The sequence below is a fragment of the Paecilomyces variotii genome, assembly GCF_004022145.1.
Source record: "Paecilomyces variotii strain CBS 101075 chromosome Unknown C8Q69scaffold_10, whole genome shotgun sequence".
Classification (NCBI taxonomy): domain Eukaryota; kingdom Fungi; phylum Ascomycota; class Eurotiomycetes; order Eurotiales; family Thermoascaceae; genus Paecilomyces; species Paecilomyces variotii.
The window spans coordinates 24493-48164 of record NW_021167149.1 but is presented as its reverse complement, the minus strand read 5'-3'; the positions used below and the strand labels follow the sequence as shown (position 1 = coordinate 48164).

General features: G+C 50.6%; 6 protein-coding genes across 6 annotated transcripts; 4 read left to right on the top strand and 2 right to left on the bottom strand.

Moving 5' to 3' along the window:
• Positions 1-113: 113 nt before the first annotated feature.
• Positions 114-7291, bottom strand: C8Q69DRAFT_59187 (phosphatidylinositol 4-kinase). The gene is made up of 11 exons (XM_028633817.1): positions 7092-7291; positions 6848-7031; positions 4076-6787; positions 3915-4023; positions 3729-3863; positions 3307-3673; positions 2880-3251; positions 2571-2820; positions 2315-2518; positions 1916-2203; positions 114-1827 (listed from the first exon to the last, which is right to left on the bottom strand). Exons 1-11 carry the CDS (start codon positions 7097-7099, stop codon positions 556-558), a joined length of 5901 nt encoding a protein of 1966 aa, XP_028482754.1. The 5' UTR covers positions 7100-7291; the 3' UTR covers positions 114-555.
• Positions 7292-7347: 56 nt separating this feature from the next.
• On the top strand, positions 7348-10386 carry C8Q69DRAFT_475067 (serine/threonine-protein kinase chk2). The gene is made up of 6 exons (XM_028631173.1): positions 7348-7686; positions 7759-8299; positions 8357-8949; positions 9008-9138; positions 9199-9215; positions 9275-10386. Exons 1-6 carry the CDS (start codon positions 7645-7647, stop codon positions 9940-9942), a joined length of 1992 nt encoding a protein of 663 aa, XP_028482753.1. The 5' UTR covers positions 7348-7644; the 3' UTR covers positions 9943-10386.
• Positions 10387-10756: 370 nt separating this feature from the next.
• On the top strand, positions 10757-13347 carry C8Q69DRAFT_529705 (14-alpha sterol demethylase Cyp51B). The gene is made up of 4 exons (XM_028633700.1): positions 10757-11363; positions 11423-11620; positions 11674-12738; positions 12800-13347. Exons 1-4 carry the CDS (start codon positions 11118-11120, stop codon positions 12869-12871), a joined length of 1581 nt encoding a protein of 526 aa, XP_028482752.1. The 5' UTR covers positions 10757-11117; the 3' UTR covers positions 12872-13347.
• A 1-nt stretch (position 13348) lies between these two features.
• C8Q69DRAFT_475065 (IGR protein motif-domain-containing protein) lies at positions 13349-14404 on the bottom strand. The gene has a single exon (XM_028631172.1). It carries the CDS (start codon positions 14216-14218, stop codon positions 13451-13453), a length of 768 nt encoding a protein of 255 aa, XP_028482751.1. The 5' UTR covers positions 14219-14404; the 3' UTR covers positions 13349-13450.
• A 15-nt stretch (positions 14405-14419) lies between these two features.
• Positions 14420-16075, top strand: C8Q69DRAFT_59105 (serine/threonine-protein kinase KIN28). The gene is made up of 2 exons (XM_028633816.1): positions 14420-14909; positions 14978-16075. Exons 1-2 carry the CDS (start codon positions 14702-14704, stop codon positions 15997-15999), a joined length of 1230 nt encoding a protein of 409 aa, XP_028482750.1. The 5' UTR covers positions 14420-14701; the 3' UTR covers positions 16000-16075.
• Positions 16076-19476: 3401 nt separating this feature from the next.
• Positions 19477-22457, top strand: C8Q69DRAFT_509064 (kinesin motor domain-containing protein; the record flags this gene model as incomplete). The annotated part of the gene is made up of 2 exons (XM_028633051.1): positions 19477-20266; positions 20341-22457. 2 exons carry the CDS (start codon positions 19477-19479, stop codon positions 22455-22457), a joined length of 2907 nt encoding a protein of 968 aa, XP_028482749.1.
• Between the last annotated feature and the right edge of the window lie 1215 nt (positions 22458-23672).

The window sequence follows — 23672 nt, the reverse complement described above, 5'->3', positions numbered from 1 at the left end:
CCGAATTAGTCAATTTTCCACCTGCCGATCACGGGTCAGTCGTGGAGTCCATCAACCGGCTCTTCCACAGCTATCCTTAATTATAATATTAAATATTCATCATAATCAGAACCATAATATAATAATCATATGGCCACGGAGTAGACTACTCCATTCTCTCTCTCTCTCCCTCTCTCTCGATCTTCTTGACCACCTTCCTGGTCCCTGCGCCTGGGGAGATTCCGAGAGAATTACTAACTAACTAATGCAACACGACCGCAACGGCGTAACCACACTCGGGCAATCTGAACCGTCGATCTCGGTGGTTATCAAAGGCACTTGCAGTCTTCTCAAACTTCTCGTCATTGTGCAGAATTAGAGCAGAACTACGGCTAAATGCAATCATCTCGTGCGGGACCCCGTGGGGGACAGTGGACCTTATCTTATGGATGCGAGCAAATAATAGACCCTACTATTCAAGACAATAATCTCTAGTCCTCGTAAATTTAGCCTATATCATGATAATAATATGGATGGACGCTCACTTCGGGACTAAACTCGAGCAAGCCTCTCTCGTCAGTAGGGAATGCCGTTGGTCATCAGCTGGAACTGATCGTAGCCCTTGGTCGAGATGCTTGCATAACTCTTCCTGATAAGCTCGCGCATGTGGTCGGCGGCCTCGCGCTCGCTCTTCTCCAGCACGAACCGGTCCCGGAAGTTCTTCAGCGTCTCCGGCTTGAAACACGGCAACCCGCTGTCCAGCATCAGCGACACAATATGCGCCAGCTTGTTGCTGTACGGACGCGACGCCAGGAATGCCTTGATCACGAGCGATTCAAACCACTGGTACGGCTGCGTACTCGTCGGATTCTGGCCGTTGACGCCGGCCCCGTGCTGGTGATGCTGTCCGCCACCCATGACGGCCACCATCTCCGGAGTGAGCTTGAAGGGCGCCCGCTCGAACCGAACCCCGCCAGGCGCAATATCAAAACAGAACCCGAAATCGATGTGGATGATATGTCCCGCATCATCGATCATGATGTTGCCGTTGTGTCGGTCCTTGAACTGGAGCAGGTAGGAAATCACCGAGTAGGACGCCATACTCTTGACAAAGTTGGTGCGCGCTTCCTGGAACCGAGTCGAGTCTTCGCCGCCATATTTCGAGACGAAATAGTCGTACAGCCCGTTGACGGCCTCCCGTCCCAGCATGTCTCGGGAGATCGAGTTGGGCAACACGTCGATAACACCACAGCCAGGAGCCGTCGCAGTGACTCGGTAGGGAAACACCCACACGTCGAGCCCGACATTGTTGAAGATGCTCCGGAAGGCGGCGATCATCTGTAGAGCGAGCACATCTTGGCGGCAGTCATCTCCCACCTTGAAGATGGCCGATTGCCAGACATCGTAGGTTTCGGACCCTTGCTCAGTCGGTGTTGAAACGACCGAAGCAGAGTCGTCTTGTACATCAGGGAGGCCGACTTCCGGATCGCCGGCTCCATCACCATCCACCTTGGGTTTGGTCTTCCTGATCCTGAAGGTTGCCATATACGGTGCCTTCGCGTGACTCTGAAGAGGCTTGCCAGACTTGCGATCGATGCCCACGACAACACCATCCGGGTTACTGGGCAGGTAGACTCCAACCTCCACCTTGACCTTCCGTAGCTCTTCCTCGATCTTCTGCTTTTTCTCTGGCTTGCTTCTCTTAATGTAGGGTCGCAGCTTCCCAGAGATACCCGTAATTTCGTTGAAAAAGGAGAATTCTCTTTCGTAGAAGTCTCGCTCTTCGCTTGTGAAACTGGATACCAGCATGTCCATAAACCTATCCAGCGTTGGCTTGACAGAATCCGGCTATAGATCCGTTAGTAGGAGTCCAAGGCAACGTACTCAAAATGTCTCTGCGCGGCAATATCTGCAGACGCTGAGAGAGAATACTTACGATCTGGGAATCTTCATCCTTGTACATGTTCGCTTTCATGTTCCATATCACCTGATGGGCGAACAACTGGGATAGCTTCGCGGTCTCGAAGATATACCGTTCAACGTATCCCAAGGCATCATATCGTAGCGCCTGCACCAGCTGGGGAACGAAAAAGAATCTCACATCCATCGAATGGCTTTCCAAGGCTCTCATGGCATACTGGAGAATAAACGGATGGTTTCCGTAGGCGGGCAGAAAGTATGTCAAGGCCTCGGTGGGATTCACTGGTGCCCAATACAGCAAGTACTGCGAGTTGTTAGTGAAACACGAAAAAAAAAAAAAAAAAAAAAAAAAAAAAAAAAAAAAAAAAAAAAAACAAGAAATGAAGGGGGGGGGGGGGGGGGGGAAGAATCATACCTTCAGCTGGAACGACACATCTGAAGGCAAGGCCGAACCGAACATGATCTCGAGACTAGCAGGCTCCTCCAGAGCCTTCTCTGGGAAGTTCAGGAGCAGCCAACGAACATCGCTTCTCAGTTTTGCAGATGGGAACCGAGAAACCAACTGGACAGCTAAGCTCGGACTCTCTGCCCACGCCAGCCGCAAGAAAGAGGTAACATCCTGCTTATAGGATTAGATAGTCTAACCAGAGAGCTCGACAGATGCAACTTACCTCCGAACCGCTTTTACCGCCATAGCCCGGCAGATAATGTTTGCGTTCCTGCAACAGGGGAAAGAGCCAAACTCTCAGACGGGATCTTTCGTTCTCAATAAGGATCTGAACGAGATCTTGCTTGGCCTTCGTAGATTTAAATGACCCCGATACAGAGCCTATACTAGCGACATTGTCGAGAAGAGACGCAACATCACCCATGAGCTTGTCTTCGGCCTTCATTTGCAAACGATTTCCCCCAAAAGACCACCTAGAGGAGACCGGTCAGCACCTTTCAGACGTAGTCGTCACGAACAGCAATAAACATACTTTGGGAAGTGCTTGAACCAGCTTAACGCCGCAGACAAAATCTGGTCCTTCAATTTCCACAGAGCGTATTGGTTTTCTACTTTGCAGAACCTCAATACCTTCAGCCCGAGAAGGACGATCTGGAAGTGAACTTCTCTTGCCAGAGGGTGTCCACGAGTGTCCTTCAAACCTACAAGGGTGGTGCTTATCAAACGATAGAAGATCATCAGGATATTGGGGCTTCCAAGTCGCGTTGCGTTAAAGTGGCTATCGAAGAATTGGAGGATACGGAAGTGTGGGGAGAGGATGTTCCGGGCCTTCCTCTGCTTCTTGAGAAGGAGGGCCTTATCGGTGGGCAAGAGTTCGATCGGGGTGAAAAAGGGATCGACGTAGCTGTCTCTCGTCAGTCGCCGTTGAGGACTAGGGACCAGTCTTACTATGCACTTACTCGAATGAAGGATCAAACATTCCTTGTTTGCGACGAATAGTTCGCTCCCACGCCTCGGCCACTTCTGCCAATATCCTGGGCTCTGTTCTCGGATTTTCGTGGATGACGCCGAGCCACAGAGAGACACCTAGCTTTATGGATTCCTTGCTGAAGATCTGGAATGGTATTCCAACCAAGAAATGAATGATAGATGGTTGGCTATCGTTACTATTGCACAGAAGTGCTGCTGCCCTTCGCAGTGCCTCTCGAAGCTCGTCGATGGAAACTTCGTGGTCAACAGACGTACGCTCGTACAGTTGAGATAATGTGGCTTCAACATCATTAACTGTTTCTGACAAGTCAAATGCAACGCCGTCGCCGTTTGGTACTACACATAACAATCAGCATAACACGAAGAACCATAGAGCGATCATGAAACTAACCGTGATCCCCGTATCCTACCATACCTCGCCCATTAGGGGAAGCTTCCATGTATCGATACTCCTGGCGGGTAGTATACTGGGCGACGAAATCAGAAGCCACATTGACCAGGGGTTCCCCATGACTGTCGATAGAGCCTAAAGGGGGCGTGTTAATCAGGAACGGTTTATGGCCATGGGAGGACTTACCAAGTCGTTGATCGCTGCGCGCGATGAGCGAGCCCATCTCCAGAGCAAATGATCTGCCCAAGGATATGTGGCCGTAAGCACCATCGTCCTCATAATCGGAGAGATATGTCTGGATATACATTAGGCTATATCGACAAAGAGGAAGCGGCAGGGGATAATACCTGAAGGAGACCCTTGACATCAAGCGGGGCAATGTCCATAACAGCAGAGACCCATTGCCTAGCTTTGGTGTGGAAGGAATGCAACGTAGCCTTCCTGAACTCATAGTTATCCGACAATTGAATACGCACAGTACCTCTGGGGGACACAAAAGTTGACGTCCAGCCGAACTCATCCAATTCCCCTTCGAGACAGGACGACCACATCACTGTCAGCAGTTCAAGGAGCGTGAAAAGTGAATGTGTCTCGCATAAAGCAGTTGGGGCCTCGGCGATTATCTTGTCGGCGCACGCATGTGCGACATCCTGTACTCTTGATATGCGATGACAGCATGCAATGAATATCTCTGCCAATTGCTTTGACAGACATTGGGCTGAGAAGTTCTCATGTCGGCCCCACAGGCTCTTGTTGAGATACATTGATACGATCTTGTCCGCGACAGCCTTCATGCAAGTGCCCATTTCGGACGTATTCACAGCTGGATCGAGGAAATAGTTAAAGATCTTAGTGCACTCGCCAGAAGACGCCCGCAAAGTTTCAATCAACAAGGTAGCGTTCAGGAAAACCGCCTTCGGGTAACTCAATTTTTTGATTTCTGTCTCCCGACCAGGGAGCTCACTGGTAAGCAGCCTTTTCTGCTCCGCAATCTGGTAAGGACACATGCCCCTGCGAAGAACAGGGTTCAGTTCTACATCGCTCTCTAGCACTCCCGCACGCTCTTGGGAAACCAAGGGAGGGGAGCGCTCGGCTAGGGCCCGAAGCTCAGAGAGGCAGCTCTGTCCGACTTTCGAACTGATCGATATCCCATGAACGGCAATATTGAACCACGCATCGCGGAACATGGACTGAATGTCCTCGTCTAGATCCTGGATATCAGGCAGGTTTCTCGAGCCATCGTCAAAAGCAACCAGTAAAGCGAGTGGTTTTATGAAAGGTTTAACTTCATCCACTGACAGTACGACATCCTTCTGTCGATCGTGCTCCAGGTCAGTACTGTCACCTTTATTTATGATGTTTTCGAGCAAGTGGGTCAGATAGGCGCGGTAAAGCGTAGAGGTTGGATCGAGATTCACAGATAGATAAGCCCTAGCATTTTGAACGGCGTCCATGATAATGTTCTGGCCCTTGGAGTATCCTTCACGGTAGAGACGGGTATAGAATTTAAGGAGAAGTTGGAATTCAGTTTGGCCGCTGGTGAGAGCCAATACTGAAGTCTCCTCGATTATTGAAGCATCAATCACCATGCTGGTCTTCCCAATCTTTTGCAAAAGCATTGATTGAGCCAACGCAGAGATCTTCTCATCCCCGCAGTTAGCAGCGACCTTCACAATAGCATGTGTGACATTTCGCTGTGCCAGTGTACTTTCCTCTCCGCCTTGGAAGGAAAGAGAGATGTGACTGCCGTCCGCCGGCTGGAGGAAAGAAAAGTTAGTCCCCTGGTTCCCGGTTTCTCCGCCAGATGTCGACGGAATCTGGTATCCCTTGTCACTGTTCGGTCCCGCACTCAGTACGTTACCCAAAGAGTATAGGGTTGTGATAACAGCGTCTTGAGACATGAGACTGAGAGTCTGGGCAAGGCACTTTGCAGCCACGTCAACAGTAGGGCCAGTAGCGCCGCCCTGAACGATAAACCGGACAAGCAAGCGGCTAGAGTTGGATGCAGTAGACGGGAAGTATTTTGCAAGTATTGCTATGCTCATCAGGGTCGCCGTAGCCAACTGGAGGTTGCCCATCTGATTCGGATCTGCCAGGGCATCTTCTAGCCAAGGGAAGAGTGTGTCTGTGTCTACCAGTCCCTCGTCGCCGATTACGCAACTGAGGAAGCCAACAATTGCATGAGCTTTGACCGAGAAGGCCAGGTGTTGTTGCCAGGCTGAACTGAGCTTCAGATAGTCAGACCCATCATCAAGAAGACGAATCTCTTCCATAATGGCGTCAGCCAGGTACTCAAACAGAGCATGCTCAGCACCATCTGGCTTGCCCGTAACGCTGGCTTCTCCGAGATACTTGTCTAGAAGTTTATCATCGGTAAGGCTATGCTCATTAATCATGACCGACGCTGCACAATCTTTGATAAACCGCATCAGACTCTGCTGCAGGAGCATGGAACCCAAGGGCCGATTGTGTGCCGCATAACGGCGAGCATATCGTCTCCAGTCTCGCAATCCCCGGGCTGGCGTGATTGAATTACGCAAGGAAGATGAAGCAGCTTCAACTGCGACCATGAATCCCTCCGAAAATATGTCTCGCACGCATCGGACCAGTTCCAACTTGCCGGCGGCTGACCAGAAATGAGAATAAGTCGCTGATGCGTCCAGAAATCCCACCAAAGAGACGGCAATTGACATTATATCTGCATACTCGCGTAGGAATTCCCGGTCATCGACCGGGGCAGCCTGCTTCGATAGTGGCACCAAAGCATTCACAGCTCGAGAACACTGATCAATATAACTATACACACTGTTCTCCACGGTGTTCCTCAGGGTCGGGTAGTTCAGACCCAGAATCAGGAGGGCCGTCGTCAGTTGCTGCGTCAAGGTCTCCCATGGAGACGGCTTGATTCCGTGCAGGAATGGCGAAGGGCGAAAGAGCTGGACATGCGATTCGGGGAGGTATTTGGATAGCTGCGAAACCAGTCGTTCTGCGTGGGTGACATTTGAAACGGAAGGAGAGGCTTTACAGACAGCCAGAAGGATGTCTAGTTCTCGAATGCTCTATTCATCGTTAGCCCCGATCGCAACGGCTCAGGCTTTCCTGGAGGATGGTAACTGTACCATTGGCGTCCGCGACGTCGCGGCATGGTCTTTAAGAGGGCCGTCAATAACCTCAGCTCGGGGCGCATGGCGCTGGTATGGCTTCAACAATCGATTGATGTCCTCTTCTCCATCGTACTCTGGAGACTTCACAGCAAGCGCTGCGAGCTTATCGAAAGCGGAACGACGAACACTTGTGGAGAAACTGGTCCATTGCAACCGTCAGCGGTGCAACTTGTCCATCCAGGTCATTAGGGGGTCATACACGTCCATTGCGGGTATGCGTGAGGCTCCCCGCCAACAATCAAACGGGTCTGCTCAGCATAGATTGTCCAGAAAACCAAGCGTGCTGGCACGAGATATGTAGTGAGTGGGAGAAGGTTGAACCTCCTGAATTGACTTCCAAGCCGAGGTCGAGATCCAAATCCAGCACAAGGCACCAACTGTTCGGGAAGGCAGCGCCCTAAGGCCGACGGCGTTCATGTGTTGCTCCCCCCGTTTTCTCCGTACAGTAAGTACTAAGTAGAGTAACTAGTCAATCTAACTATCTACGTTACTCTATTTTTGCTCCATTCGTTAGCTCCAGTGGACCCATTAATATTAATGTTGGCAAGCCGCGGACCCGTCGCGTAATTGTTAACTACCGCGGAGAAGATCAATTAATATTATCAGATTCAAAGAAAATGCTGCAACCAACAATTTAACTGGCTATCTACACCGCACAGACTGCCTGGCTCTCTTTTCCGCCGCAAGTAGCCTGAGGCTCCGGCTGAAGCCTGTTGATCTCACGAACTTCCCGTCTAATATCGAGGGAGAGGATGGCGCCTCAAAATGAGAAAAGCAGTTTGAAGCGTGGACGGGTATACCAGTCTCCGCCGCCCAGATTTCTACCTTTCTTTCGAGGCTTCTACTAACAGGTTTGTTGTGCTCAGGTCAGCGTCGACAATGAGACGCAAGATCAGAAGAAGCCGCGCCGCTCCCAACGAATCTCCTCGCAAACACAGGCCCAAGCTCCTCCGATCAAGGATTACCTGCCCACGCCAGTGACCCAGCAGGCGACTACTGCTACCGATATTGATCATGAGCTCACAGCTACACCTCCGGAGAGACGCTCTAGCCAGTTGCGTCAACACACACCAACCTCACCGGAGCGGCAGCAATCTTACTCCTCGCCGCCGGGAGACACACAGGCCTTTTCTCAGTTCGTCTATCCTCCCAGAGCCTTTGCGGAGGACGTGGAAGATGAAGCAGCTGAGGGAGTATGGGGGTATCTGCTTCCGCTCGATGACAAAGTCGGCGAAGCTCTCGTGCTGAGAAAGAGAGAGGGTTGTCACGAACAGAAGAACGAGAAGGACGCTTCGTCCGACAAAAAGAACGGACGAGCTAGCCAGAAACAAAGCAAGGGTCAGAAAACTGGCCGGGAAAAGAGTTATCCTCCTAGTGGCTATCTTATTGGACGTCATCCAGAGTGCGGTACGTGTAGAGGCTCCCCTTTCATATACACCTATGTGGCTGACATTGAGACTGCAGATCTTGTGCTCAATATTCCTACGATTTCTAATCGCCACTGCCTGATATTCAATGAAAACAAGAAAGGTCATGTCGTTGCGATTCTGGAAGACCTATCCAGTAACGGTACTTTCGTCAACGAAGCCATCGTAGGCAGAAACAAGCAGCGGGAGCTCGAGGACGGTGACGAAGTCACGATCTTGGATGAAGCTCGCTTCGTTTTCCGGTACCCGCGGACTCGGGTCACAAATGGATTTCGTCAGCAGTACCGTATCCTTCAGCAACTTGGGAAAGGCCATTTCGCTACTGTGTATCTCTGTGCAGAACGGGCCACCGGAGACGAGTATGCTGTCAAGGTGTTTGAGAGACGTTCGGGGGACTCACAAAGGTCCCAGTCGGAAGCTCTGCTGCAAGAGATCGCTCTCCTCAAGAGTGTTAACCATCCAAATCTTTTATGCCTGAAGGACACCTTCGACGAAAATGACGGGGTCTACCTTGTCCTCGAACTTGCGCCTGAAGGCGAGCTATTCAACTTGATAGTTGCAAAGCAAAAGTTGACGGAGGATGAGACTCGAAAGGTCTTTACTCAACTCTTCCATGGCGTGAAATATTTGGTGAGGCGCTCCTCTGAAAACGATCCCGTTGAGCTCTTCGCTAATCCCTAGCTTGCAGCATGATCGCGGAATTGTCCATCGAGACATCAAACCCGAGAACATCTTGCTTATGGACAAAGACCTAACCGTGAAACTGGGCGACTTCGGCCTTGCTAAGATCATCGGTGAAGATTCGTTTACTACAACCCTGTGAGTGACCCTGTCCTTTGACAACGATAGCAACGATGCACTGACATTGTCCACCTGTAGATGTGGAACACCAAGCTGTAAGTGAAGCTGATACCTACTAAACGCGTCTACAGTGACCCGTGTTGACTCTTAGCAGATGTTGCCCCCGAGATTCTGGAGGAAACACGTCGCCGGAGATACACCAGGGCCGTGGATATCTGGTCACTTGGAGTCGTCCTCTACATCTGCCTGTGTGGATTCCCTCCTTTCTCAGATGAACTCTACACGCGGGAGAACCCCTACACATTGGCTCAGCAGATTAAAATGGGCCGATTCGATTATCCCTCGCCCTATTGGGATTCAGTGGGAGACCCGGCCCTGGATCTCATTGACCGGATGCTCACTGTTGACGTCGAAAAGAGAATCACAGTTGATGAGTGCCTTCAGCATCCGTGGCTCACCAACACATATCCCAGTACTGCCGACAGTACTGATGGACTCACTGGAGCCTTAGGTCAATTGGACTTCTCGAAGCGCAAAGTTGAGAGAGAACGTACGCTTCTAAGCAGCGTCAATGATGTCGACGTCAGCGAACACATTGAAGACAATGGCGCGCGTGTGAAGGTCTTCCATAAGAACGACGCGGGTCGAAAAGTGTGCAACCAACCCATTAAGGACAAGAAGCAGCGGGAACTATCCCCCAGAGCCAACCGTGACCCAAAGGACTTTGCTAACATTGGAGATCGCGGTGATCCGGTTTTGTTCTCAGACGATCCCGGCAGTCGCTACGCGCGAGATGGAGCCAAGAACGGGAGAAAGAAATGAACTACCGCCGTGGACGGTCTTCTTCAGTTTTGCGCTGGTTGGAATTTTTATGGAGCGGTCCTTGGCGTAGCGCAACAGCTCTCGTGTTAGTTGTTTCCTTTTTTTATTCTTTACCTCCCTGGGTTTTGTTGGGTGCCGACGGTTGGATTGCAATTGCATGCCAGCTCAATAGATGCACGAAAAGGTCATGAAAACTAGAAATGCTTCGGGCCTCTTCTTTTTTATCTCTTATCTCTAATGAGGCCATTGTCTGGAAGTCGCAGTTTTCATACGGTTATGTTGTTGGGCTTATTGTTCAAAAGCATTCGCTACAGCTTTAGCAGGAAAACTGTTCTCTTACATGCAGTCGAGGGACTCTTTGCATATTTACGCCAGTGGCTTTTGTACAGTAATACTCCGTACTATCAAATAGGATAACTAGCAACTATTGCTGGATTCGACGAGTCATTGCACGATGAAGGATAGGCAGTCAGTTAGTTCTCACGCGGAAGCGCACTGGCGGCATTAGTCTCTCGCCCATCTGATCCACCTGGTCTCAAACCTTTCGAAAATTATGCTGCGATTCAGTCAGCATAATTTTCGTACAGAGCCACCTATACAAAAGATCAGGAGATGACCGAGGTCGAGTACAGTAGGAGATATTTTACGAAGGCGCAAATTTTCAAGAGCAAAAGAAACTAGATTCTTAGTTTTTGATTCTTCATTTGGTCCCTTTTGTTTATTGTTATTATCCAACCAAGAATGGTTAAGATAATTAACTATTAACTAGTTAGATGGATGTTCTTTGTGATGACCAAGTGATCCTCACCGCCCGGAGTGGCGTGATGGCCAAGATTGCAGCGTCTCTGATTTGTTTCCCCCTGTGAATTTGTTCGTTTCCAGGGGCGCGCCAGTGAGCGACAAGATCCAGCTCAACTAAGTGCGAATTATCCTAGGTTGACACCCGCCCGTGCGGACAACCCGTGGAACATCTAAAGGGTGTCGTTCTGTACCCCATACCGGGAATAGCAAGGCGTGCTCTGCTGGACTCTACCCTATCTTTCTGCCGCGCGCCTTCAATTCTTCCTTAAGTCGACTTCGTCCCTATCACCCTCATCCAGGTCTATCTCTTGGTACGCCTTTCTTCCCTTCTCCTTGTGCCCTCACCTGTCTCTTCCGCGACCAGTGGCGCAACGATGGGGTTGCTCTCCGCTGTGCTCGACAAGTTCTGCGAGCAGTGCTCGTCCCAGTCCCTCTGGGTTCTGGGCGGCATCGGTTTGGTGTCCTTTGTGGCCCTCTCCGTGCTGGTGAACGTCGCGCTCCAGATCTTCTTCAAGAACCCCAATGAGCCTCCAGTGGTCTTTCATTGGTTTCCTATTATCGGCAGCACGGTCAGCTATGGCATTGACCCTTTCAAGTTCTTCTTCAGCTGCCGTGAAAAGGTAGGCCAGAATCCCCCCAAACTGCCCCAACCCATCTCTGACTCGGCTCCTTGCAACAGTACGGCGACATCTTCACGTTCATACTGCTTGGAAAGAAAACGACGGTTTTTCTAGGGACCAAGGGCAATGACTTCATCCTCAATGGCAAGCTCAAGGACGTCTGCGCTGAGGAAGTCTACTCGCCACTTACGACGCCTGTGTTCGGAAAGGATGTCGTATACGACTGCCCCAACTCGAAGCTCATGGAGCAGAAGAAGGTACGCGATAGATAACCCACATGGACTGCGCATCCTTGCTCACAGTTATTCAGTTCGTCAAGTATGGTCTTACCACGGAGGCCCTTCGATCCTACGTGCCTCTGATTGTTCAGGAGGTCGAAGATTTCGTCAAGACGTCTCCTGCATTCCAGGGTGACAAGGGCATTTTCGATGTCTGCAAGACTGTTGCTGAGATCACGATCTACACCGCTTCGCGCTCGCTGCAGGGAAAGGAGGTTCGCAGCAAATTCGACTCTACGTTTGCCGAGCTTTATCACGATCTCGACATGGGCTTTGCTCCCATTAACTTCATTCTCCCCTGGGCACCTTTGCCCCACAACCGCAAGCGTGATGCTGCCCACAAGAAGTTGACCGAGACCTACATGGAGATCATCAAAAATCGTCGCAAGCCCGACAGCAAGAAGGACTCTGAGGATATGGTGTGGAACCTGATGTCCTGTGTGTACAAGAATGGCCAGCCAATTCCCGACCGTGAGATCGCTCATATGATGATCGCGCTTTTGATGGCTGGTCAGCATTCGTCTTCCTCTACCTTGTCCTGGATCGTCCTCAATCTTGCTTTGAAGCCAGAGATCACGGAGGAGCTTTACCAGGAACAGATCCGCGTGCTTGGCTCTGACCTTCCTCCTTTGACGTACGAAAACCTTCAGAAGCTCGATCTGCAAGCAAAGGTCATCAAGGAAACTCTACGTATCCATGCCCCCATTCACTCAATCATTCGTGCCGTTAAGAATCCCATGCCCGTGGAAGGAACTTCATACGTGATCCCCACCTCGCACAATGTCCTCTCCTCTCCTGGTGTCACGTCGAGGACGCCTGAATTCTTCCCGAATCCTCTGGATTGGAACCCTCATCGTTGGGATGATGAGACCCAGGCTCCTACCGACAAGGAAGACGAAGAGCAAATCGACTACGGCTACGGTCTCGTCAGCAAGGGTACTAGCAGCCCCTACCTTCCTTTCGGCGCAGGACGACACAGATGCATTGGCGAGCAGTTCGCCTACCTGCAGCTCGGTACTATTACGGCTACGCTGGTGAGAATGTTCAAGTTCAGGAACCTGCCAGGAGTCAACACTATCCCAGACACGGATTTCTCGGTAAGCACTCGCAAATCTGCGACCACTCCTTGCCCTGACCAGTGACTAATCTCTCTTTTAGTCCTTGTTCTCGAAGCCTCTCGGCCAGTCGAAAGTGCAGTTTGAGAAGCGTCAACTGTCCGAAAAAGCATAGAAACCTCACGAGTCAGTATTATGTTAAGCTTCCGTTCCTCCCTGTGCGAGGGAGTGGCCCTTTAATTCTTGCCATGCCTGTCTATTCTTCAGCTGTGTCTGGGACGAAGGGGAGTTGCACAAGTCGTTGCTGATGCCATCATGCCATCCACGAGATCTGGTCTTCATCGCGTTTATATGTGCTTCTGATCACTTATTCTTCTTTTGCCGAACTGGCTCCAGTCCAGATCCCATCTTATGTCCGTATTTTTTTTAATTAATCGCGAACGTTACGAGATACTCCGGGTTGCGGCATCCCACCCTGTTCTACGTGATTTATCTAACGTCACGATTCGGCCGCCGAGATACCATTACGGAGATCTCGCCAAAGCTTTTGTGTATACAGAAATCAAAATGTTGATAAACCGAAGAGATGAAAAGGGAAGCATGTCACAGGATTGAACAAGAGCACTATAGATAGTCTGTACAAGTCATAATAGAATACATGTGGTGTCTTCAGCCCTACTCCGCGGTAGGGAGGGAGAGAAAAAGATCGATAAAAGCCAGTTAAGCGCCGTCATATGTAGTTTGTGGTGTACTTCTAAGCGGTGCTCTCTTTCCTCTCCTGGCTTCTCTTCTTTGCCCGGACTTCCGCACGTCTTCGCTCACCGCCATCAACCTTGTGTCCCTGCTTGTCTTCCCACATTCCCTCCTGGACCTGGATCAAGGCCGCCGAACCGTTCGTTCCCTTGATGGGCTTCAAGAACGGGCCCTTGATCATCGTCCCGCGGTGGATCTTCATCTTGGCGAACTTCTTCAGTGGCTTCGAGGCTTCATGCTTGTATTCGGTTGCGTCCGGGAGGAGATTGACGATAGCCCTCTTCGTGAACGGAGACAGGGTCGCAGAGGCCGTAACGGCAGCGGCAGCACCATCCGCGCTATCCTTGGAAGAACTAGCATTGTTCACGTCCTGTTCCCCCTGAGGCACTTCAACAACACGTAGCTGTGCCACGCCATCAACCACGTTCTCCAGATCTCCACCTGGACCGTAGATTCCGTTTCTGAACCTCTCGCGTTGTCGTAGAAGGTATCGTCGCTGACGCGCGGGCTCGATTCCCAACTCTCGCAGTTCCGAGGATGAAAGTGTGAATAATTGCTCCCAGGACGTAAGCTTGCTTGCGTGCTTGGACATGTCACGCCCGATCAGGGTGAGGAAGGTCGGCACATCAGGGACGAAAGGGGTCGGTGATGGCACAGGGCGAGGAGCTGCATTCTTGTGCAGGCAGCGGATGCATTGCTGAGTGATACTCAGGGGATTGGCGAAGCGTGATGAGAGGAGAGCGAGGCGTGGGTTGCGCATCGTCGCCATGGTTGTAGGAAGAAAGCGGTCGTCCTGAACGGTTCCAGGTGGGAACAAAGGGGTATCCGGTGAGGAAAATTATGAGAAATTTGAACGCAATTGGATTTTATACATTCAGTAATAACAGAATGAGTGAGAATTCAGAGACACTTGCCGTATTGCAGGCGGGGATACCGCGCGGAGGGTTGGTCAGGGAAATTTCGAGGCTGCGGAGTTTACGATCCAGAGCTTGCGGTTGACCGGGATTAATGATAGTCCGTGAGCTGTTGACCTCCGAGATTCCGCAAGTCGGTCTCTTGCATACTGGAAGTGCATGAGACACCAAAACAAAAGGTATTTTTTTCTCGTGACAGATTTAATCGACGGTTTGGAAAGCTGTCTATGCCCTGGCTAGCTCCCTCAGACGGGCTACAGAGTCTGGTGCCATAGGTACGGCCACGCGCACAAGCTAGCTCTCCTTTCCGGTTCGCAGATTGGCCTTGCTAAGCAACTATGGCTGTGTCTCCCCTCGTTCCCCGTTCACCTTCCGTGGGGACTACTTCAAATACTGTTTCCTCAAAGGCCAAGAGCTTGGCCGCTGGTTTTACGTTCAAGCAGGAAAATAAGCAGGAAAAGGCCGAATCGTCATCTGCGCCACCCGCCGCGGAGGGGGAGCTCGCAGAGCAGTTGAACGAAGATGTCAGACGAAAATACGTAAAAGGTATAGCAACGCATATATGTTAACATGAATATCTTGGGGTTAGAATGGGGCTAATATGAGCGTAAAAGATAAAAAGCTGGGTGAGGGTACTTATGCTATTGTGTACCTTGCACATCTACGAACCGATCCGTCCTCCCTTTTTGCTATCAAGAAGATCAAGGTCAACACCGAGTACAAGGATGGGCTGTCCATGGACGCCATTCGCGAAGTGAAATATCTCCAGGAGTTGTCTCACGCCAACATCATTGCGCTCCATGACGTCTTCTCGTCGAAAGACCAGAACTTGAACCTCGTCCTAGAATTCCTGCCTCTCGGTGATCTCGAGATGCTCATTAAGGACCAGAATATACAATATGGAGCTGGAGATGTGAAGGCATGGATGGGCATGCTTTGCAGAGCCGTGTGGTTCTGCCATGAGAATTTCGTGCTACATCGAGATATCAAACCGAACAACTTGTTGATTGCCTCTGATGGAGAGGTCAAATTGGCAGATTTCGGTCTGGCGAGGTCTTTCGCCGACCCATACCTGAATATGACGCATCAAGTGATAACCCGATGGTACCGACCGCCTGAGCTCCTTTACGGAGCGCGACAGTACTCAGGTGCAGTGGACATCTGGTCCGTCGGGATGGTCTTTGCGGAACTGCTTATCCGTGTCCCGTTTGTTGCTGGAAACTCCGATATGGATCAGATAACAAAAATATGCGAGGCTTTCGGCACTCCCACGGAGGACAACTGGCCCGGTGTCACAAAGCTTCCTAACTATGTACCTGTGGACAAAAACTATATCATACCAGTCAGAGGTCGAGACTTCTACCAGCAGCAGTTTCCTACCGCCGGTCCTGTAGGAGCCGATCTCTTGATGTCGATGTGTCAGTTGGATCCCAGAAAGCGAAGTACGGCACGACAGATCCTTGAACATAGGTGGTGGTTCACTGAGCCCAAGCCGACAAAGAAAGAAGACCTTCCGAAGAAGTCGGGTGGTAGCAAGAAAATGGGTGAAGATTTGAGCAGGGCCGGTGCTGAGAGAATCGACGATAGTCGGTTCAAAAATGCTGCAAGACAATTGGATTTCGGTGCAATGAAGTGAGCAAGCCCAACGCCTGACCAGAACGAATGGCCTGCTTTTGGAATATCATTACACAACTTTGGGGGCAAGATGGGGCGCGTCGAGCACGCACGTAAGTTCCCCGGCTCCCCGCCCCGAAATGGTAATTCTCAGTTGGGGTCCCCTCGACTTTTCAGCTGTTGCTAGTTCGATGACATGACACCCTAACTTCCACTGTATCATACCGGTGGAATGGTCTACAAACACTCCGTTGAGAAACGAGTGCTTCATATACGTCTCTCGTTGCATTGATGACACTTGCCAGCTGGAGCGGAGGATGCACGGTGCGAGATACCCATCTGTCAAGGAGTTGCTCTTTCCTACCCTGCAGTTGGGAGCTCTTTCGATAGGTCCACATTATCCATGCCATAACTTGGTGGAGGAGCTGATGATCAAGATGGGAGGCCGGAGCCGTTCAAGGGCTCTTCGGTTGCTCGATGAGGCGGGAAAGTAAAAGAACCATGGTGAAGTCAGATGGTGGCCATTCTAAAGTCACTGGTCTAGATCTTGTTAGTGACGATCAAAATATATTATAAGCAATCTCAAATGGAAGATCCGGATGTTAATCTCAATGGAAAAGTGACCAATTATCCATGCGTCATGATCAACGTAGTCAAATTAGAAGTGTGTACTACGTTTCTACGGGGTTGCGGGGATTCAAATGGCCAGCGCTGGAGTGATTTCTGGCGTTGTACAGAGTACAAGAAAGATCCGATTATCACGGGCAGTCCTCGGATATATTACGGCGTTTGGCCACTTGTATATTATTTCCACTGCTGCTCCTGGCTAATATGATACTGCGAATTTGAAAAGAACTAAGAATCCCCTATTTTGTACGGTAACCCCCTGGAGCTCTAGACACATGAAACATGATCCATAATTTCGGGTCATGGCCGTCGTCCTACGCCGATTCCAGCGTAATTAACTAACAGATATCTAAGTTAATTTCGTTCTAACGAAGATTTCCCGCTCGCTTGTAGCCCTGGATACCGTGGACTGATGGGTCCTGGCCGCACAGGACACATCATACCCATAGCTGCAATTCCGGGGGAGCCCACGGCTTTAATGCATTCTTGCCTGGTAGTGGTTAATAATAATAAGCGTCCGAGACGGAGAAATAATGATCATGCTGCGTGTCAACTAATTTATCTTTTCCCCATCGGAGATCCCTATGGTCCCTGATAATTAATATGGGTCGATAACCATACTCCGTTCTCTAGTCGAACCCGAACTATGTAGGAGGAACTGTTAACCGTATCTAGACCCTGATAATAATAGTGACCTTCCTTGAAGATGGTGATGCTAATTAATCAAGGACATTCATTTATTGTGCCTGCCGCTTACCTGAAAAAAATCACCGGCAAAGCCAGCATGACAACCCTGAAGGACAAGGGCAACCCTTGCATTATTGATGCCAGTGGTAGGACCTGAGGAGTCACAATAATAATAATAGTAATGCCGAAGCCATGACTTTTGCCCTCTTCCCGACGTTCCGGGACCCAATCAGTGCTTTTCAAGACTCCGCAAGACACCTGAGGAGAATTTCGCGATAGCTTCAAGACCGTTGACAGTTTAGTCCCCGAACGAACGTTCAAAACGGCGCCCCAGCACAAAAGAGAGAGTCAAGCCTGGTATATACGGACTTTCTCACGTTTTAATTCCCGTTATCAGCTAAATCACATCATCATTAACCAGGACACATGGAGTTGGCAGTACACAAACTGGTTACCAAATCCACTATTCTCCCGCAAGGAAGAGCCAAAGAAGGCCGTGCCGCAGAAAGCCCCCTTTCCTATCATGCAGATGAGGAATGAAGAGAGATGGTACCCAACCACAGGGCACACTGTGAGAGGGAGACTTTGACACTAAATCTCACCGTTCCCAGGAACTCTGGCGAACACTAGAGACGCTATGGCGGCCCGTCTCAGCGCCAGGCACGTTAAGTAGGTTTTGCCTCGTCCACTGCCCCTTTTCCGCTCCAGAGTCTGCAACCCTGCATGCAATAATACATACAAACAATGTAGTGTCCGCGTCGGAAAAGAGCCCAGGTCGCTATGACCGTGCCCGATCTGTAGCGAATAATGTCTTGCGGCGGCCATAGCTTGCTTTGGCCCTTTCTCTCCGGTGTGATAAGTGGGCTGGCCGGTTTGCCCAAAAAGAACCGTGGAGGCTGAGAGATCATCCAGAGTAGATCACTGATCAATCAATAATAACATGCGAATGCCTCGAAGACTCGAGGCAATAGTTGGCACAGGCTTCCTCGAGCAAATCGGCCAAAGATCGCCCCCGCGCCGGCCTCATTTTTTCGCTCTCTAGACTCTAGTTGATGAGAGAGATTCACAATAATCATGATGATAACTAACCGTGATGAGACGCAGATGGTAATAACCGCGTGTATTGTATGACCTATCAAAGGTGGCATATCTAGCTGGTAGTAAAACAGACTAAATTCACCTAGTCTCTACAGACGCATAACTCAACGGCGGTTCTCCTTGCGCTGCCGTGACGCTCCCTGGTCTAGGCTGGCTGCTCTCGGGGATCTGCCATCGATTTGATCCCAGGGTCCCGCGTCCACTCTCTCACCTCGCCATCTTCCACTTCTTGTGTGCGAAGTCCTCACACACTGGCGTCTGTCTCTCTGGAGAGAGTGAGAAAGAGCGACAGAGAACGCCTAGGCGCATACGCTTACATCAACTTCTATAGAAACGACTGTTTGACCTTATTGCGCTTCTACTTTCGCTCTCTCTCTGTCTCTCTCTCGCTGCGACTCAGCCGTACGTGCCGCTCCACCGGGTGCTATTGTTGCAGAAAAGTAAACGCTGCCTTTTGTGTGTGTTTTTTCTCAGGGACATTCCTCTGAGATCGCTTCTGGTGGAGTCCCATAGCTAGGCTTCTGCGGCGTGTGACTTTGCTCTCAAAGAAGCTTCTAGCGGTTGTGTTTTCTTGTTTCACGATCAAGCAGTGTTGAGAGGCTTGGTGGACCAGTAAGTAAGTCCTCGCTTCTTTTTTCCTCAGATCGAGTATCTTCGACGTGGCCCTGAAACTCTCAACCCGCATTTTCCCACGTGTGTGTGTGTGTGTGGGATCTGCTTTGCATGTTGATGTTTTATCATCACCTCCATTGCGGTTGGGTGTTGTAAACATATGCGCCCGAATGACTTCACTGCAGATGGACCTTATACTAATCGGTTTTCTCTGATCCAGGAACGAGGAGTCCTTCTCAGGTCATCGCGTTCCGTGCACGAGCTACTGGTACGAATATTTCCCCACGCGTGGCCAGCAACCTCAAGTTACGATACTTCTCCATTTGCGCCTCGAACCTTGCATGTCGCTGGCAGACTACATACAACTCAAACAGAGATATCGGTCCCGCGTATGGCCACTTCGTCCGGAGACTGGTCTTGTTGAGTCTTAACCATTCTGAACGTACAGAGGGGTCCGCATTGAGATTTAGAAGACATGGCGTCAACCTCGGCTCTACCGCAGCGTCCCCGTGCGACGAACAACCCACCAACTTCAATACCGAGCCAGAAAGCGAGAAAGAGTCTACCGGTACCCTCAGGAGGGTCAAGGGTACCATCACCCACGCCTTCAAAGCTACGGACGCCTGCGTCTCCTCGACCCCAGCTTGCCAAATCTAGTCAGTCGAGCTCGACGACCGACATTCCCAGTCTGAGGTCGACCTCAGCGGGACGCACTCCCAGCAGCCCTGACAAGACACTGCGGAGGACGATTAGCATCGCGGCGTTCCCTCAGCCCCCCAAAGCTGGCAGTACCCGTCCTTCCCCGTCTTCGTCTTTCTCCGGTATTCCTCCGAAATCCGCTACGCCAGATCTGAAATCCAGCGCTTCATCGATTACTTCGAAGTCGAAGAAACTTTCCAGGCTGAGCACTGGCACTACCAGCAGCTACCGCAGTTCCAAGACTCCATCTCTACTAGGACTCGGCGCTGCCAGCGTGGATCCGGAGGGCCAATTCAACATTCCATCACCGCCACAGAGCCGGAGCTCGTCTGCGCAAGGCTCGTATTCCACTAGTGCGACAACATTTGACGATGCTGACGAGGCTGGCGGGAACTCGAAGGGGACTGGTAAAGCTAAAGATGCGAAAGGCAATGTGCTTGTCAGTGTCCGAGTTCGGCCTGATGCGGGCAATTCCGACGCTTCAAAACCGGATGGAGAGTGGATGGTAGATGGACGGAGGGCTCTAATCTCTTTCAGAGGCAAGGAAGCCGGTGACTACTATTACGGTAAGGGCCAATCTAATCCAATCAATATACCGTTGTTGAGCGGAGAGCTGAGCTAATTTGAATTCTTCCTCAAGATAATGTATTCACCACCCACGACAACAATGCCAAGGTATACGATGCCGCAGCGAAGCGTCTCGTACGGAGAGTCATGGAAGGTTACCACGGAACGGTTTTCGCATACGGTATGACTGGAACGGGAAAGACCTTCTCTATGCAGGGAACAGCAACATCGCCTGGAGTAATCCCGCTGGCCATCACAGATATTTTCTCCTATATTAGGGAAACCCCACACAGGGAGTTCCTTCTGCGCGTTAGCTACCTGGAGATCTACAACGAAAAGATCCACGACTTGCTTTCTGCTTCCACCCAAAACGGCCCCGGAATCGCTCAACAGGAAGAAATCAAATTACGCGAAGACAGCAAACGAGGTGTATACGCTACTCCCCTAAAGGAGGAGATCGTGCAGAGCCCTACTCAATTGCTTCGAGTCATTGCTCGAGGTGATCATGCCAGAAGAGTTGCCAGCACTCAGTTCAACGCTCGCAGTTCGCGCAGTCATGCCGTCGTCCAGATCGTTGTGGAAAGCAGAGAGCGAGCACCCCCAGGCAGTGCTTCGCACGATAAGCGCTCGGCAATTGTACCCGGTGGAGTAAGGGTATCAACGTTGAGTCTTATCGATCTGGCGGGTTCCGAGAGAGCCGCCGACAATAAGGAACGACGTCAAGAAGGTGCCCATATCAACAAGAGCTTGCTCACGCTTGGCACGGTTATCTCGAAGCTCTCTGAGACTAAGGACAAGAACGGGGCGGACCGAGATGGAAAACATCTGCCATATCGTGACAGTAAGCTGACCCGGCTGCTGCAACCTGCGTTGTCCGGAAACTCCTTGGTCAGTATCCTCTGTACGATCCAGCTAGGGTCAGCTGGCAGCGCAGCATCGGCGAACTCACACACGGGCGAGACGCTGAATACCATGAAATTCGCTGCTAGAGCCAAGAACAACATCGTCAGTCATGCGAAGAAGGCTGAAGAAGCGCTTGGTAGCTCTGGCGATGGTGGGAGTCGTGTCCTTCTGGAACGCTATCGCATGGAGATCCAGTCACTGCGCAGCCAGCTCGAGGGCCAGGCTAAGGCCCAGGCTGAGAAAGAGCTTAAGATGGAGGAGAAGCAGCTGGAGAACGAAGCTCAGGTCCGTCACGAGGAACAGATGTTGGAGATGCAGCTGGCCAGGACGGCTTTGAAAGAGCGTATTGAGCATCTTAACCGCCTTATTCTCTCTTCAAAATCTACGGGTGTGAATAGTGGCACAATGTCTGCACTGGGTAGGCTGTCGAGGATGTCCAGCACCCTCAATGATGGTACTAGATCTCTACGTTCCTCCGTCAGCCAATCCACACTGGGTGCGCATTCATTGAATCGAACGGTATCCATGATGTCCTTCAACAGTGTCGATCGCTCGATCCGTGCTTCCTATCCCGGAGTGTCCTCTCCGAATGAGGACGATGAGGACACCATGGGCGAATTCGGGGATGGCACGGCTAGTCTTCAGATGCAAGTTAGTGCTCTGCAAGCGGATCTTGCAGACAAGAACAGGTACATATCCACACTTGAAAGACGACTGCTGCAAGCAAGACGCTCTAGCCATTCGCGGACGTCTATGGGCCTCCAGCAGCAGATCAAATCTGGAAACGTGTCTGCGGATGATCCTGATGTTGTGAACCTGCTTCGTGAGAAGGATAATGAAATAGCTGAGCTACGGATTCAACTTGATGACAAGGATCGCATGCTTACTGCACTGCGGTCAGCGGCTCGCCAGCGAGATCTGGCTTGTATGACTCCTGATCTAATTGCGCCCGAAAACAGAACCATGCTGGTACGTCGGAGTACCGGGAGCAACAGTAGCTCCAAGACAGCGTCTGCAGTTCTTTGTGGTCCAGGTGATAACAACGATTCGTTAAAGACGTCCGAGAAGGAAAAAGCAAAAAAGAGAAGGAGTGTGGACGAAATGTCCCGTATGCTCGATGAGATGATCCAGGATCGGGTTGAGAGCGGCCAGCTAATAAAGGGTTCGCGTGGAAGTATGCGCGTTGCCAACGAGAGCCGACCAGTTTCGGCTTCAGCAACAACAATCCCGGGCTTGAATACGACCCCGACTCCGAAAGTGCCATTCCCAGACAGGCAGTCGACCTGAGCACGCAATCCATCTGCTACGGAGTCTGGTTTACGGAAAGGCGTACGTCTTGGAGGATTTGAGTGTTTACCTTGTCATTCTTGTTGCGTATTACTTGACCTCTGATCTCCTGATACCCACGTGTTCTTTTCCATAGCGTTTTTTTTTTTTTTTTTATTTATTTATTGACGGCTTTTTATCTAATCGACTGTTTTCATGTGATCTTTATTCCCAGGCTGTCGTCATGACCGTTCTTGGTGGGATATGAGCAATGATTAGTGTCATAATTTGGCTATGTTCTCTGCCATAATTCGAACGATTGTATGTATAGTGTTTCAAATTTTGCCTATTCTCCTGTTTCCGAGTGTATAGTATAATATTAGCATGAGAGAGTGATGTGGTTGATCCATATGATGGCAGGAGTCTAATAATAATACTGTACATCAATTGTTCGAGTCTTGACAGACATTTTGTCCGCCTTGGATGCTGCTACAGCCTTCTCAGTCGCATAGGCGTATTGGACCTAGACTAGAACTTTGAACGAGTACCTCGGTGTACTGTAATACATAGTCAAGGATCCTTAAGTAGTTTCAAGGAGGAAAACAATCACCCAGATGGTAGCATGCAGTGCAACTTGAGTAAGCGCGAATTCAAATGACAACAGGCTCCGGAGATTTCTATGGTAGAGTACCCCCAGTCTGATGTTTCTCCCTGGACCCTGTCTATCTATCCAGTGGAGGTTTCAACTGCGCCCGATTTCCGGTCGACAGCCCGTTGGCGATCTCCCAGTGTTAATACCTGTCAGACCCTGAAACCGCCGTCTCGGGTCGCGCTCGAGCTAACAGCGAATAATGTAGGCCTCGCATGCCATCGTGAACTTGTGAAGTGACATGGGCGATGAGTGATGAGGCGTGGGTGGCGTAGAGTATGTGGTGCTCTCTCTCCCTTTAGCTAGCTACTTGGGCTTTTCTCTCTCCACACTGACGCAGGCAAAAATGGAGTTGCACCCGGCATTTCGCACCTGGAAACTTCCGCCGTCGATGAAACATTTCGGCTTTCTCGAAACTCCTCCTGATCTTGTTATACTGTACGTTCAACACATGGCCCTTCTGTTCCAATCCTTGTATTCTTTTTCTTTTGACATCTGGTTGTCCCCTGGCTACTCGAAGTAGTCATAGGCCAAACGGCTCCCCGCCTTTTTTTCTTTTTTTTTCTTTTTTTTTCTACTTTTTAGCA